General features: G+C 44.7%; 2 protein-coding genes and 1 long non-coding RNA gene across 5 annotated transcripts in view; 2 read left to right on the top strand and 1 right to left on the bottom strand.

Annotated features, from left to right (window-relative positions):
* The window catches only part of Sec22a (SEC22 homolog A, vesicle trafficking protein), a 49201-nt gene extending 43643 nt beyond the window's left edge, over positions 1-5558 (top strand). For 2 of the 3 annotated variants that reach the window (XM_032900157.1, XM_032900158.1), the window contains exons 6-7: positions 22-87; positions 4674-5558. In XM_032900157.1, the coding sequence (XP_032756048.1) occupies positions 22-87; positions 4674-4874 (267 nt within the window). In that variant the 3' untranslated portion in view covers positions 4875-5558. The remainder of the gene's footprint in view (positions 1-21; positions 88-4673) is intronic. The other variant, XM_032900159.1, reaches the window with a different exon arrangement.
* Positions 5559-10974: 5416 nt separating this feature from the next.
* On the top strand, positions 10975-12310 carry LOC116898806. Its single transcript, XR_004387664.1, has 2 exons — positions 10975-11404; positions 12093-12310. It is a non-coding gene; the product is annotated as an uncharacterized LOC116898806 (long non-coding RNA).
* Positions 12311-14785: 2475 nt separating this feature from the next.
* Adcy5 (adenylate cyclase 5) overlaps positions 14786-15937 on the bottom strand; it is a 146521-nt gene continuing 145369 nt past the window's right edge. The window contains exon 21 of the mRNA XM_032900156.1: positions 14786-15544. Within this exon, the coding sequence (XP_032756047.1) occupies positions 15416-15544 (129 nt within the window). The 3' untranslated portion in view covers positions 14786-15415. The remainder of the gene's footprint in view (positions 15545-15937) is intronic.

Raw genomic sequence — 15937 nt, 5'->3', positions numbered from 1 at the left:
ATCTTTGTTTTGTTTTTACAGAGTGATGGTGAGGACTTTAGTTACATGATTGCATTTTTCCTTGGGACAGCAGCCTGCCTTTACCAGGTAGGTCTCCTCCCAGGTGTGACAAATAGCCCCCATTGCTGCTTGTTTCAGGTGTCCAGCCTAATAATTGCCCATGTATTTAAAATGCATAAGAATGCTGTCTGAGTCATTTGCCTCTCCTATGATTTGAACCTCTGTTATCTTTGTAACCTACACGTCAATCTTGAGTTGTAGACAGATGTTCACAGTGGACTTACTCTTAACCCCTTCTCTGTGATGCGGTATCAGGCTGCCATGTCATATGTCTGTGGCAGAAAGGCTACTTGTAAATTTTCTAGTGAAAACCAGAGGGTTTGTGCTCTGGAGGAAGCCTTGCACAGGGAGTGACATAGCAAAGTAATAGTTTAGGATTCTTAAGTAGACATGACTTCTTAGCAGTCGAGTGGGATGGACTGTAAGCAGAAGGACTGGGAGTTAGGAAACCAGTTGGGAGACGATTGTAGTAACTGAGGTGGAAAACAATGGGAGCATAAATGTGGCAATAACAGCAAGGCAGTGTAAGAAATACTGCCACTGAGAAGGAACAGAATGTGTAGGACACTTACTCAAGGAGGGGTCAGGCTCTGTACCTGGCGGTAGGGAGATGATTGGTCATGGGAGAGATGGGAAGAATGCCCATGGCAGTGACCCAAACTCAGGAATAATTTTGTTAGAACTTAGGAGCAAACAGACTCCATTGACTTAACCTTTATACATGGCATGTCCCTTTAGCTTCTATGGGGAGAAAAGAAAAGGTAGGAATATTTAAAGCTCGGTATGCACTTAAGACTACCCAAAATTCAGTAGAAATCCTTGGAGAAATACTTTGATAGATATTTGAGCTTTACATAAACATACATTATACATTTTAGTTTTAGTGACTTAAAAATCTTCAAATTTTCTTTTTTTTTTTTTTTTCAGAGCTGGGGACCGAACCCAGGGCCTTGCGTTTGCTAGGCAAGCGCTCTACCACTGAGCTAAATCCCCAACCCCTTGAATTTTCTTAAAGTTAATTTTAGAGTCTTATTATATTTGGTGGGTTTCATTAGGACAAATGACGTTTCATACAGGTAACGCAAAGCCATGTGTGTGTTAGTGGTACACAGTGTGCTTCAGATTGCTCCTACACCCCTGTCATACAAGATTATGGTCTCATTTGTAAAAAGTGAGGGCAAAAGGACTCTCAGTACTGTTCTGAGATGGCATAGCCAGGAAAAGGGAGGAGCCAAGGCTAATGCTTCAGAGTTAGAGTCCAGCTTTCCCCTATATCATGCTGACTGTGTGCCCAACCAAGTCAAAAATTCTATTTATTTTTCTGTTTTAATTGTTCATACATGACCAAGTACTCCAGCACCATTTCTTTATTAGACTGTTTTCTTCCACGGAATTGATTTTGCACTCTATACAAACTCAGTCCGGTGTGTTTTGTAAGACTTTCTGGGTTCTGAGTTATGGTCATTTGTCTATTACCCTTCTACCACAATGTTATGGCCTTTATTAACCTGGCTGTAGACTACCTTAAATTCCATTCTCCTAATGGTTACAGAGTGATTCAAATTTTCTATTTCACTGCATGAAATTATGGGAGTTTGTGGGTCTTATGGAAGTGGTCTTATTTTATCTAATTTATATATATATAGAATTGGAAGTTATATCTCAATATTCCTTTGGTATTTGCAATGTTTATAATAGTGTTTCTTTTCTAATGTTGCTAATTTATATTGTCACAGTTGTTACTGTCAGTTTCTGTTTCACTGATTGAACCAGCTGTTCAATCCATCAGTGTTTTTGTTTTTTGTTTGTTTGGGTTTTTGTTTGTTTGTTTCTTCCCTCTTCTGTTTTTTGTTTTCAATTCATTGATTTCTGCTCTTGTTAGAAGCAGAATTGTGGACCTTTCTAGTTTTCATTTCAGTTCTTGTTTTGTCTCACATGTTTTGAAGTTACGTGGTTTTAGTTCATACAAATTTAGGATTGCTTTTTTGTCTCATTAGTTTGACTCATTCATCATTATTTTCTTTGCTCTGGTGTGTTTTTTATACTTATACCTTTCCTTTTTTGATTCATGTGCATGATATATCCTTTTTCATCTTTTTACTTTTAATTTACCTCTGTTATTTGATACAATTTTATGATAGTGAAATTGGTTTTTTAGTCCACTTTGCCAATCTATTTTAGTTGCTGTATATAAGCCATTTATATTTAATATAATTATAGATATATTGGGGCTTGCTTTTGTTCTGTTTTAATTTTCTTCTTTCTATATTTTAATAGTTTATTTGAGGTTTTAAGAATTCCATTTCATTATTATCTATAGTATTTTAAAATGTTATGGGTTTTAAAGTGGTTCCTTACTATAGGTAACAAACAATAGACACTTGTCATAGTCTGCTGTTGTTGTCACCTCATGTTTAGTGTGATATAGACACATTATCTCCCTAGATGTTCTGTTATCCTCCTCTATTTATAAAACTTTTGTTTATTTCTTCCCCGTTTATTTCAGAACATATCAAACACTTGAAATACATTTTTCAACTGTGAAACATAAACTCAAAAGGAAAAGACCACCTGTCATACTTAATTACATTGTTGCTACCACGTTGTTTTTTTCTTTCTTAATATTTTAGGTTTATTTATTTTCTTTTTTCTTTCTTGGTTTAGAGAAAAATTTTAGTTGGGTAATATGTTTGATCAAGGTGGTATCAACACTTCTGTATTGCAAGTTATCTGTTTTCTTCATTGCCTTTGAAAAACTTTAGAGTCATCAATTAAATATTTTTTGATACAAGAAAAGCTCTTTACAGTAGAATTCCAATTAATAAATGTAGAAAGAATGTTGGAGATAAAAAGTCACTATTAAATCACCATTAGACAAACTCCTCTGTAATAGCTGATGCAGGCAGTTATCAGTGGGTGGCATAATTCCTGTCAAGGGGTCCAAATTGACAGCGCTGATAAAACATACTGCCTGGCACCTCTGTGTTGTTCTTGGCAAAGTTACATATGCTTAACTCAATCTTGGAACACTGGACACATCCAAATTAAGACACACAGCTCCAGCATAACTGATGCATATGCATCAGGTCTGTCAAGGTCATGACTGAGAAGCTCTTACAGATTGGAGGAGACTTGGCAGCTAAGTGCAGTACAGAATCCTGGGTGGGAGAAAGGTCCCTAATGGGACACAGGACAAAATCAAAGCCCATCAATTAGCAGTCCTCACTGTGATCATGTCCTGAAGTGATGACTGTTCTGTGGTGACGTAGCAGTGACACTGTGGAAAACAGTGCAGTTCGGCTATTTCAGACCTCCAGCAAGTCAAAAGTTCTGTGAAAAGTTTTTTCACAGGGGGAAAAAAAACGATGTCTTTAACCCTTTATTCCACAATGAAAATCACTCTCATTAAGTAAATGATTTTATTCATTTCATATAGATAGCTTGGATTAAACAAAACAAAACAAAACAAAAAACACAGAAGCAGGGTCTTACTCTAAGGTTCTGGCTTGCCTGGAAGTTTTTAGACCATGCTAACCTAGAGATCCTCCTGCTTCTGTCTCTCAAGTGCTGGGATTAAAAGCATCACTCTAGTGCATTCTTCTGTTTTAAATATGGAGTAATCTTCACTCATTGAAGAACTAATGTTTGACAAGAACACTTCTACCTTCTCCCATTCAGAAGCCTGGATGTAGGTCAGAGAATCTGCTGCTTCTTTCAAAGACTTCATAAGTGCATACAAACTCCACACTTCCAGACTTTAGGCACATGCTAGAAAAGGGTCCATTCAGTCATTAAACTCTGTATAGCACTTATTAGGTACTGTGCACTGTTCTAGACTCTGGAGATAAACAAATGAACCAGATAGTTAAACCATTGCCTGCCAGGAGCTATAGATGACAAGCAAAATAAGCATGTTTGTAACATGTTGTGGGAAAATAAAGGACAAAGGGGACAATACTAGGGCTGGTGGGTGGAGGATGCCTCCTTAATGTCTCAATGAAATAGCACTCACTGTCATTCTATGCCCCCTTTACTTTTCAAGATATAACTGCTTTAAGTTAAATGATGAAAATATGCTAATAACACTCCATTCCTCCAGTGGAAGCCCAACAAATTCAATGGCTTTGTTTGCTCTTGTCCCAGCTGAGGAACAAGGCCCAACTCCTGCAGCTCCCTACTGTCCCCCAACCTGAACCACCCCCCCACTGTTCACGCCTTAGACTGCTGCTTTCTTTACCCCTCAGACTCCAGTTGTGGGAAGGTCCATCTTCCTCAGTTGTTTGTTGAGTGTTCTGTGCTTTCCTGGGTGCACATGCCCACACTGAGAGACCGGGGCTGAGAACTTAGCAGTATATCTGTCCTGGTTCCCTGTTACATAGAGAATTTCTTCCGTCTGTCTTACAAGGGAGTTACCCAGTTGTACTTTCATTTAACATGTGATAAAGAACGCTTTCATTTTGAAAATGAAAGACATAGAAGGGGAAATCTGTTTCTCTTTGAAACCGAGGAACTTTTCCAATAGCTTACATTATCTTTCTTCTCATGTTTTATTCTGATCTGTTACATATCTTTCCTGTAACCTAACCAACTTTCATTTTTATGTTTTTAAACAGTGTTATTTACTTGTGTACTACACCAGCTGGCGGAATGTCAAGTCCTTCCTGACTTTTGGCTTAATCTGTCTTTGCAACATGTATCTCTACGAACTGCGTAACCTCTGGCAGCTTTTCTTTCACGTGACTGTGGGAGCATTTGTCACACTGCAGATCTGGCTGAGGCAAGCCCAAGGCAAGGCTCCTGACCATGACGTCTGACTTCTCCCTGCAGATGATTTGCCTTTGCCTTCAGGGGAGAAAGGAGAGGACATAATTAACTGCCACTGTGATGAAGAAACCAGTCACAACACATGAGAAGCTCTGCTTTCTTTCTCTGCCCATCTTCCCCTTTTGTTTTACAAATCAGCCTGGCATGCCTGTGAGCGAGAGTGTGAGACCTGGTAAGAAAACTCCCACAAGGATCCTGCGGTGGAACGGCAGGCGCATCACAGTAGAAGTTCAGCATCACCTGCAGACTGGCAGGCAGCACTGAATCCTCACTAGAGAGTTAAGCAAAGCTTGGTTGTGGGGCCGTGCTCTGAGGACCAAGCCGAAATGCTACCACCTGAGTTTGCCTTTGTGAGGCATTAGTGTAGACCAATGAAGAAGATGCTGCAGGAATTGGGAAGCTACCTTCTAAAACAGCCACTGTGCTAAGTTTCAGATTATTTGCACAATTATAGTACCAAGAGTTTATGAAGTCTAGAAATGGCATGAAATTTGTTTTTTTACTCTTTGTTTCTGCCACCTTCTAACTCTGGAGGCCACCTGGTGTGGAGGGGGCTGTGATGTGCATCTCCATAACATCACAAGTCCTGACAACAGTGATGGCGTGTTTCCTTTCTAGACCATGTTTATCATTTCTTTTGAAATCACTAAAAATACATGATTCATTGACTATCAGTCTTCCAGACTCTTCTCATTTGGGTATATGTATGCTATTTGCTTAGTTTCTAACCTTTAAATCTTAAAGCATTTAACAAAGAAAGGAACCCCTACTCCAAGTGGAAAACCAGTATCTATCAGTTTGCCAGCACACAATGAAATAAGTTCTTACAAGATACTGATACCTACCAGGACTCTAGACCTGAGTGACACTCTCATTCTAATAGCGAGAGGTGTTACCTGGCAACAAAATGAGAGCCCTCTGGAATTCCCTGAGGATAATGGGAAACTGCAAAGGCAATGACATTTTCTTGGTGGCACAGCACTGGTTAGTTATGGTTTGCACCCAGAACCATTTCATTTGTTTCAGAGGTGCTGAGTATGAGAAATGGGACTTCCCTGACAATTCCTGTTACTTCATGGTTTGGGTGTGTGTGTCTCTTAGGGTCCTATTGCTGTGAGCAGACACCATGACAAATGTAAGTCTTATAAAGGACAACATTTAATTGGGGCTGGCTTACAGGTTCAGAGGTTCAGTCCGTTATCATCAAGGTGGGAGCATGACAGCATCCAGGCAGGCATGGTGCAGGAGGAGCTGAGTTCTACATCTTCACCCGAAGGAAGCCAGGAACAGACATCCTCAGGCAGCTAAGAGGAGGGTCTCCAAGCCCACTCCCACAGTGACACACTTTCTCCAACAAGGCCACACCTTCTAATCCTGCCGCTCCCTGGGCCAAGCATATGCAAACCATCCCAGGGGGTAACTAGTATCCTGAAGAAATAACACTCACACCCTTAGGAAGATTATCCAAGCCGTTTGAACTCATAATAGAGAAGCACAGCTTGATTCTGCGTGCAAAAATCTACAAGTCACCTGGTTTGGAGCCACCATGAGTGATTTGCCTTTGTTTTTAAAGAAAAGATTCCAAACAAGGAATGCATAGGATTCCGATAGTTTATATCATCCCTCAAACCTTCACTGCCTCTCCTCCATCTCAGAAAACTGGAGTCAGTAAATGGATGTATGATGTCCATGGTTTAGTTAAAACAAAGCTCCAAATCTGTCCAGGTCTCTGCTGTAGCAAAGCTGCTGACATAGTTGTCACCTACCTTCTGAGAGATGCCCCGAGGCATCGCATGGACCTAAGGCATCGGAGCCACAGGGCCTGTGTTTGCATTTTATACTTAACTGAGCCTTGTAAGTAAAGTGGTTCAACTTAGGAAGGTTTTCTAAGCTAGTGGGTAGAGCAGAAGAGATTTCTTGTAATAGTTAATAACCAGGAAGCTCAGGCTTTCTGATTAATTGTGGCTTTCCTCCTTCTTGGTATTTGATAGCTTTCCTACGGTTTGGTTCAAAAGCTACCTCGATATCATTAAGTTATGTTGCAGTGTTCAGTATTTGAGTCCGTTCAGCAGGGACACTTGAAAAATCACCAGCTATTTTTAAAAGCTCGTTTGTTTTCACCAGCTGTTTTGGGTTAAGAGGGTGTTTACATCTTGATGTACAGAATGAAACAGCTATAAGTAATTTTTTCTGTATACACTGCCATCTTTCATTACTTGGAATGTCATCCCCGAGAAGGTACATGACAGCCATGATGTTATGGTCCTAGAGAATCTGTTCAGTGTCCTTGTGAGGTGTGTGTGGCTGTGTTCATCCTGTGTGGATGCAGTGGAGTAGCCTCGACTTACGTGTCCCATAGCTAAGCACATGTGCTGTAATCATGCCTCAGGCTCTTTGACTCTGTTTGTGCAACAGTCTTTCCCGCGTGTTAGTGGACGTTTATCTTAATTAAGCCAGCTCTGAAATGCTGCGTGTTGGCTGTGCCAAGAACAGACAATGTCATAATCTAAAAGTATTTGCTTACTTTATTGGTCTGGGTTTGAAACATTCAGACTGAGTCTTTCCCTGAAAGAACAACATGCCAAGAAAAGCATTAACAAAATCTGTTAACAAAATCTGAACAGAAAGGGAGACAGACCAGGGCAGTGAAGTACAAAGAAGGGCTCAGAGGGTGTGACTCAGTGTCCAGAGCTAGGGTCAGAAGGGAGCAAGTTAGACAGGGTCCTGTCAAAGATAAAACAAATTCCAGATAAGGCCTCTTGTTCTGATGAATTTGGTAAAAATGTTCTTACTTGGGGTCCTGGGAGGGGCTAAAATGAGCAGAACTCCTAAACAGACACTGTATTTACACATTGTGTGGATTATCTATTTGTTGCAGGTTTCCATTTCTCTCTCTCTCTCTCTCTCTCTCTCTCTCTCTCTCTCTCTCTCTGTGTGTGTGTGTGCACGCGCGCGCGTGTGTGTGTGTGTGTGTACGTGTACACGTGTACGCGTGCGCGTGTATATGTGCATGTGTGGGGATTTTATTTTGTTCCTATAATTAAGAATTCTTGCCCTGAGCTAAGAACACATACCTGTTAAAGCTTGAAAATCCGTTTGAGACAAGTGGATTATGGAGAACCTTTACCCAGTTTTGTAATTTAGAAAGCAGATGTTCTATTCCAGGTTTACTACAATTATTTTTGCAATGTAGGTTGTTTTGCACACCCGACTCAAGTCTGGAAGAGTACATTTTGGTTAGGTCATGTCAGGAATGTCTCTCAGCTGTGGCTTTGCCAAGGCTCTGCAGAGGCCCCTCTGGTGCAGACCCAGGGTGCCTTCTCTGTGCTCCTGTAGTGTGCTGAGGCCCAGATGGATACTTACTTGGCTTAACCTAGGGACACACTCTGAACTGCTGGATTTCCAGGGGAGCATGGTGGAGTATGTGCTTGTCACTCGCTATTCAACAAACTGAAGTCACTTTGTTAGAGCTGCCATGAAGTTAAAGAACAAATAAATAATTTCAAAAGCATCCACCATGTGACCAAAGTGAACACTTCGGCTCACCACAGACCACAGGTCACTCCTGAGTGCTGCACTCTACGTCATGGTCAGGGTCTCTTAGTCTTTTTCTGCACTGCTCGAGGAAGTGGAATCATAAACACTGGTGAGTAGAACCTGTTCTGTTGTTCAAGTTGGATTTAATAATATCCTCACTGAAGATCAGCAAGAGAATCCCCTGCAACCCTAAGGGTTCTGAATGGGTTAGTGAGGACCAAGCAGGCAGGAGTGCGGCAAAAATATGTAAGTGCCACTTGCGAGAGGCATTTGATCATGTTCATCTTGCTCTGGGGCTGCTGGCTGATAGCAGCCCATGCTGCTGACTCTTAAGTCATGTCCAGGAACCTCTAGGCAGGTGAAATTCAGTAAGTGTTGGCCCCTGTGTGCTTGGAAGCCATATGCATCCTGTTTATAATAGTGGCTGTGATTGACACATTGGTACCTGGTGTCCTGTGCTTTGGCAATGCTGGTGTGTAAACAGTTACCTCTGCACACCTGAGGACTCTAAGAGACTACAGAGAGGAGTTCCTGGATCAGTACTGTAGCATCACAAATCCTTCCCAGCATTGCCTTGGCAACAAACAGTATTTCCAGCCCAGCCTCACCCCTGGTTCACATTTGCCCTTTTCTACTGTATTCCATGGCACAGCAATGCAGGCATCACCCAAGTTCACAGGACTCAGTCAGGGGCCATCTGAGATCAGGAGACAGGAAGTGTGCCTTCCATACCCATGAGGGTCGGAGTGTCTTTCCCAGCTCTGTCTTGGCCACCTGACCGTTTTATACCAGCGCTCTGTGTCAAGGCTAGGTTACAAACAACCTTGCCTAACAGTGAACAAACAATATGTTGCCTTTGTACATTGCGCTCCAGTAATGCTTATCTGTGCCTTTAGTATTTCTGTGTGGTGTACCTTAAGGCAGCCTGGGAGCAGGAAACACCACCTCATTTCATTTGAGAGAACAAAACGTGGGTCAAGAATGACTTTGGATGGTACCATGCCAATCGGCGGTGGTATACAGTTGCCACTTGGGTTTGGGTTTTTATTTAGAAGTTGGTGCACATCTGTCTATGCTGTCTTGTATCTCAGAAGGGAAATTCTTGGCATATATAATAGCAGTAGAGAGAACGTATAGAGCAGACATAGAAGGAAAATAGAGTTGTGTGTTCTACAACATGTCTCTAGGTATAGCCATGTCGCCTTCACAGCAATCTTGAAGGCATTCTTTCCTACAGATGAGCTGTCCAAGCCCTAAAGATGTCACACGGCTTCACCCACAGCCAGTGTGGTCCTTGGTTGACACCAGGATTGTAACCCGGATTGACCTCACTAAGAACTCATGCTCTTAGCTACTAGATAGTCTTAAACCACATAACATAGGGGCCTGTATAACTACATGTGTATACAGGTATACACTTTTTACATGCTAAACAAAGTCACTGCCAACTTCTGTGGTAAGACATCCTGAAAGGAATAAAATAGTTAGCTAAAATCCCTGAACTTCTAACCATAACAGGACAGATGCTCAAGGGTATAGGATTAGAGCACCTAGGTCAAGGCATCCAGACAATTTAGTGTTTGTAAGTGTTACTAGTGAGTCACATGTTACAGGCCCTTGCTTTCCTAGGATGCTGCCAGAATACTCTGGTTCTTTGGCTTGGAGTAATTTTGTGACAATTCTGCTGAGAGTCTCTATGTGTGAAAACAGGAAACAGGGAATAGCTTTCTACCACTGCGACTGCTTGGATTTAGACTCCCTGGTTCTCTCCTACTTGTGCTGTGACCTTACAGGTCTCTGAAACCTTTCTGCCTTAGTTTTCTCCTGTGCACAGTGAGTATGGTTGTGATTGTAAAGTGAATGGATATAGGGAAAGCCCTGGGACCAGCACCAGGCAGAAAGCCATGGCCACCATGCTCATGAATGTGATAAATCTTTGCACAAAGCTCTTTAGAAGCCTTCCCTAGGGGAGGATTCTGTTGCAATGTCTAGCATGCGGTGGTGCCCTAGCCAGACACATGTGTGGATTTACGGACAGAGCATACATCCAAAGAGGGAAAGGAATTGAGTGACCCATGCCTGCTGTATGTCAGGTGCTCTGTTGAGGAAATATTTCATTACACACTTTAATAACCTGAAGAAGGGATGCAGTGTTACCCTGAGAGGTAAGCGATGCCTTTCAGTCTCCCTCCCAGTCTCAAGGCACAGGTATGCTGGGGAACCCTGCCCTATCCAGTATGGCACAAGAATCCAGGCATCAACAGACTTTACTTTGAATATAGCAGTCTGTGTACCTGACAGTCCCGGATGCTACCTTCCCTGGTGCCTCTGTGAGTCCCTATTGATAGGAAGGTGAGAGGGAGGAGGTGAGCAGCCAGCAGCCTGCAGCCTACAGTTCTGTCAACCGAAAGGCATTCTTGAAAAGTACAAATATAGCACGACTATAAAAAGATTAAGGTGCACTGCTCTGAAAACTGAGAACCAGTAGGGAGTGCCATGGTGGCCAACTGACAAAGTGTTCTCTAGTTTTGCAAAACTGGAAAACCAGGGAAAGTCAGGCTAAGTGGAGATGCTGACAAATCCGAGACTGCAGCTAGCCAGGCCTGAAGTAGAGGCTGGCAAGCAGAAAACGGTAAGCGGTGAGGCTCCCTGAGGGATTCCAATGAGTTCTCTTTCTTTGGAAGCATGACGGGGGTCCTGGGGACCAGTGTACTGCCACTATGGGCTGGGGTGTTTCTGCCCTGCTCACTAGCACTGCAGAGCTGAGGTGGAGTGCTGGGAGGCTCCCTCCTTGGCCTGTGGGCTTCCTTTCTAACCTCTACTGTCCTCCTCTCTCCCTTTTCTCCACCACTGTGTGACCTCCCAACCTAGGCCTCCCCAGCCTGTGGTTCAGAGCTTCAAGGCAGATCTCCCAGTGAGCTGTCCTGCACCGCTGCTGCTGAGGACAAAGCAAGCAAAGGTCTTTTCTGACTTTGGTTTAGAGGTAATCATACTTCAGGCTTTTACTTCACTGTAAACCCTGCCTGTAGCATAACATTATAATCTTAATTCAACTGTTGCTATTCTGTGTGTGGCCTGGCATCCAGAAATTAGGTAAAGAGCTGCACAGAGAGAATGCCAGAGGGGAAACTTGGAGGCCTGCCAGGCTGCAATCCTCACTGAACTGTGTTCTTGTATGGACTAGAGGCCCTGCAGGTGAGAAGGACAGTTAGGCAAGATAGCAAAAAGAGCCATGTATGTGTGTCCTGCCCCCCCCCAACCCAAAGCAGAAGCAGAACCCTGAGGGCTTTTAGAAATCTAAAAGGATTTTCTTCAACTTTTAAAAAAATTACACATTCCATATTGTGCACGTCCGTGCCGCAGTGTATGTATGGAGTCTGAGAACACTGGGAATCAGTTCTCCATCCCACCATGTGGGTTCCAGAGATTGTGCCTGTCCCGCTGAGCCATGTCAACAACTTGCTCACTCACTGTTGCATCAAGGAGTGACAAGCCTGTTCCCATAGACCTTGGCTATGGACAGGGCATTCTGGGTAAATGGTAAGCTGCTTGTAAACATCCTAGCAGTCTCGGGTGTACTAATGTTCCCCTGACCTGCCACCAGCACGGAAGAGAAAAACTTCTCCAAGTACTCATGCATTCATTCTTTTTAATGTGACATTTTGCTTTAGGAGGTGACACAAAACCATGGTTTCTGGAGTTGTTTTTTGTCGCTGCTACCATCCTCTGGCTCAGGAGCAGCTAGGCTTCTTGGCACCACCGCTCAGCATTCCATCTCCCAGTGTCCAAGCGCTTTCCACCCAGGTGAGTGGGTTCAGCATTGCTACCCAGTGCTGGGAAGCCCAGGGTCTGTTGACTACTCCTGAAGCGTTATGCCCAATACCCATAATTCACCATGTGGAAAGCCTCAGAGCTCTATGCCTCTTGGGTGACATTTGCTTTTGGAAGTTCATAAAAACACTTGCAACTTTGAAAGTTTTAAAGTAGCCTGGCTTTGTTACAGACCTAGCTTCATCTTCTCCAATACAGGAAGTCCTTGTGGGTCTCCACCACTTCTTGCTAACTTCCTCTTACTTAACCATGTTAGCTGGCATCTGGTATTTGCTACACACAGGGATGGGTGCTTAAACCCGACCTGTATGCCTGTGGAGTGTATTCTCTGGGATCTGCTCAGTGAGCATAATGGGCATGGGAAGGGCTTTGGAACAGCCCCTTGTGTGACCCTGTGGCTATGTGACCTGTGGTCTCAAGGGGTGCCCAAAGGCCCAGCCACAGCAGGGAGGGTTTCTTTAAGAACTGAGGTTCCTGCTCTGACCAGCAGTAGCCATGAAGTTATTTTGGTTATTTTGGAAACGTGGTTTTTCTATGTAGTTCTAAGGCTTGCCCTGAACTCACAGAGATCTGCCTGCCTTAGCCTCCCAAGTGCTAGGATTAAAGGTGTGCACGATCATACCCCACCAAGTTTGGATTTCCATACCATTAAATTCTCTAACTTGTGTATCCCAGCTTGGAAATTTCAGAGTTAAGCCCCTGCCTCTAGCATATATGATTCCTATGCATATCTGAAGCCCTGCTGAGGTCTAGGCTTGCCAGGCCTAGTACTCTGTGGCCACTGCTTCCATGAGACCAGGAAACCTCTCACAGGTCCCTTCATGTTACCTGTGTCTAATTTAATTTGCCTGTACTCCTCTAGAGTTGTTTCCTGGACCCCATTAACCCTGAGTTTGGCAATGCTGAGAAGGTCCCCTGTGTGGTGTCTGGCAACAGACCCCAGAGCTCTCGTTCTTTATAGCCTTCTGCCCTTACGGCTGTGCAGCCTCAAGCAACACAAGGTTTCTGCACTCAGCGTCTTCCTCAGCAACCTGTGATGACAGGAGGGGCTGTCGAGATGGCATTTGTACGGTGCCTAACTCAGTATGCCACACAGCTGTCACCATCTCTGCCTACCTCAGGTCCTTCCAGTGGTCTAAGCTTTGTTTTTCTTCTGTCACATCCTTTTCTGGACCCTGACCCAAATGAAAATCAGACCAGAAAACAGAACCAGTGAAAGTGTTTTTAATAGTTAAATTATTTAAATAGACTTTTCAATTTCCATGGGAAATCATAATTGTATCATTTTTGCAAGAGCAGGAATAAAAAGAGTGCACACACCCCTTAGAGGAACGAAGAGCTAGCACTGCACGCTGTCACCAGTCACTGCTGGGGCGGGGAGGGGTCTCCATGGGGAAACAGTATAAACTCAGCACGCACACTGTACTCAGGTTGGAAGCTAAACAAAACCCACTGGCATTGGCAGGACATGTGGAGGGCCAGGGACTTAAGAACAATGCGAGAGAAGCAGCCCCTGTACCAGAGGTGAGGGCAGTGCAGAACTCGGGCGGGGTGGCAGAGCACAGATGCAGGCGTGGCAGTTCGGGGTCCATACTTTGTTTCTTGGGGAGGATGGTGAAGGGCATGAAAGTAACATTGAGCTGGCACTTACTGCCACCTCACCGTTACCCCCCTGTTAGAGGGGAGAATAATTGCGCCCTGAGAAGCAATGAGAAGATCTGGGCATAGACAGTAAGGAAGCTGTTCAAGTTTATCTGTGATAGAATGTCATTTTTCAAATGTGTTCTTGGAAATTACAAAAATAGTATTTTCTTCTCAGTACATTTAACCATCCCCTCCCCCAAAAACCTTCCCTGTGTCTGGGGGTGGAAGACAAGGCTACACCTTTCCCTACACCCAGGTCCTATAGATTGCACCCCCAGGTCACAGGGACCCTTTCCAGGACAGCCCCCTGCACCTGGGTCAACTGAGGAGGCTGTAGAGCCTGGGCTTCCTCCAGCCCAGGAGCTGCCTCGGGGAGGGCCACACTAGTAAGTGGAGAATGCTTGGACACTGCTCAGGACGGGAGCAGTGCCTTTGTCTTCTCGTTCTGTGATGTTACTTAGGAAATGGGATGTGTGTAAGGTGGGACTAGACAGAGGGATTAGTGTGTCTTCTACTTAATTGGAATGTGTGGTACCCCAAAACACACACCCCTGCTCTGGCTGTGCCTAGAAAAACCAAAACTTGCCAAGTCTGAAATGAGGGGAACACGCCCTTCAGGGATTGGCTCCACAGCACGAACACACATGTACACCAGTACACACACTGACATACGAACAGTACAGAGGAGCGGAAATGCCCTGCTGGGCACGGCTGTTTCCTAATAGAATTTACAAAATATAGAATTTGGTATATTTGTTAGATCTCCAAGGTTTCAATAATACAAAATAAAAATACAAAAAGACAAGTCAGGGTCCCCACCTCCCTACCCCAGTTGGCACCCTCATTTGCTTGTGTGTCTCTTACACGCATACAACTAGCATAGTCTAAAGAAGGGCAGAGAAAACTTTTGTTTTATTTAATAAATATTTTCTTTTGCTCAGAGCCACTGCTCCTTGCCTGGTGTCCTCTTGCCTCCCCCTTGTCAACAGTCCTGTTTCCCGTACAGGGCATTGTCTGTGTGCATGGAGGTGTGAGGAGAGGATGGCACAGGCCGCCATCTCTCCCAGTTCCTGCCCCCAAAACGTTGTGAGGGGGCATAGCCTCTCCACAGTGGAAAAGCAGACCCATGAGGTCCATGGACATCCCCCAGGCCAGCTTCAAGCTTGCCTACCTCCCCTTCATGGCCAAGGCCTCCCCTCAGGCCAGCCACTCTGTGCCAGGCTGTGCTCCGGTAGCACATCCACCGTGCAGTAGCAGCACTTGTCAGAACCTCAAGGGTCAGCTCGAGTCTACAGTCTTCTGCCAAGGGCAACATCTTTGGTCAGCTCGGTGCTCGCAGGACGCTGGCACCCTGGGCCTAGGCCAAAAGCCATGCCCACCAGCAAAGGCAGAAGTTGCTTCTGAGTCAAAGTAGACATTTTACCAGCACAGCTGTGAGCCTGGAGCACAGGCCCTATCTGCCCATGGTGCACAGAGAAGCTGTTCAGTCCTCCGGAGGCCAGGATGCTGCTGGTATCTGCTAACTGAGGGGAGGCCCTCCATTGAGGAAGTAGGTCATCATCTCACCCTTGCCCTTGACCTTGACCACACCCCGGCACTCCAGCTGGTATGTGTTGGCGGCCAGCACCTGGTACATATCTGTAGTAACCTGAGGAGGCATAGGAAGGGAGAGGACAGGCTATCAGTGACCCCTGTAATGAGCTGCTGTGAGCATATCTACCGCTGTGTGCCTATGCCCTGTTGCTGCCCTGACAGGAGATGGTGTCATGCCAGAGCAGCCTGTCTTTCTTCGTTCGCAGACTAAGAAGAGGTGAGGGGGCAAAGGATGGATGCACAGGTGCATGCCGAGTACTGTCACAACTCCCAAGTCTCCGTGGCCATGCAGCTCCTCGGCAGCAGGAGGCTAGACACTGCATACACACAGCCTTTCTCCTCTCTCTGCACAGGAGTGGAAGCAGGGAAAGCCCTGGTACCTTGGACAGCACCCACAATTCAGTAGGCTGGGTCCATCTGAGCAGGCCAGACAACTGAGGGGACATTG

This window comes from Rattus rattus, chromosome 4 (genome assembly GCF_011064425.1).
Source record: "Rattus rattus isolate New Zealand chromosome 4, Rrattus_CSIRO_v1, whole genome shotgun sequence".
Lineage (NCBI taxonomy): Eukaryota > Metazoa > Chordata > Mammalia > Rodentia > Muridae > Rattus > Rattus rattus.
The sequence above is the reverse complement of the archived record's forward strand: the minus strand, read 5'-3'. Positions and strand labels throughout refer to the sequence as shown.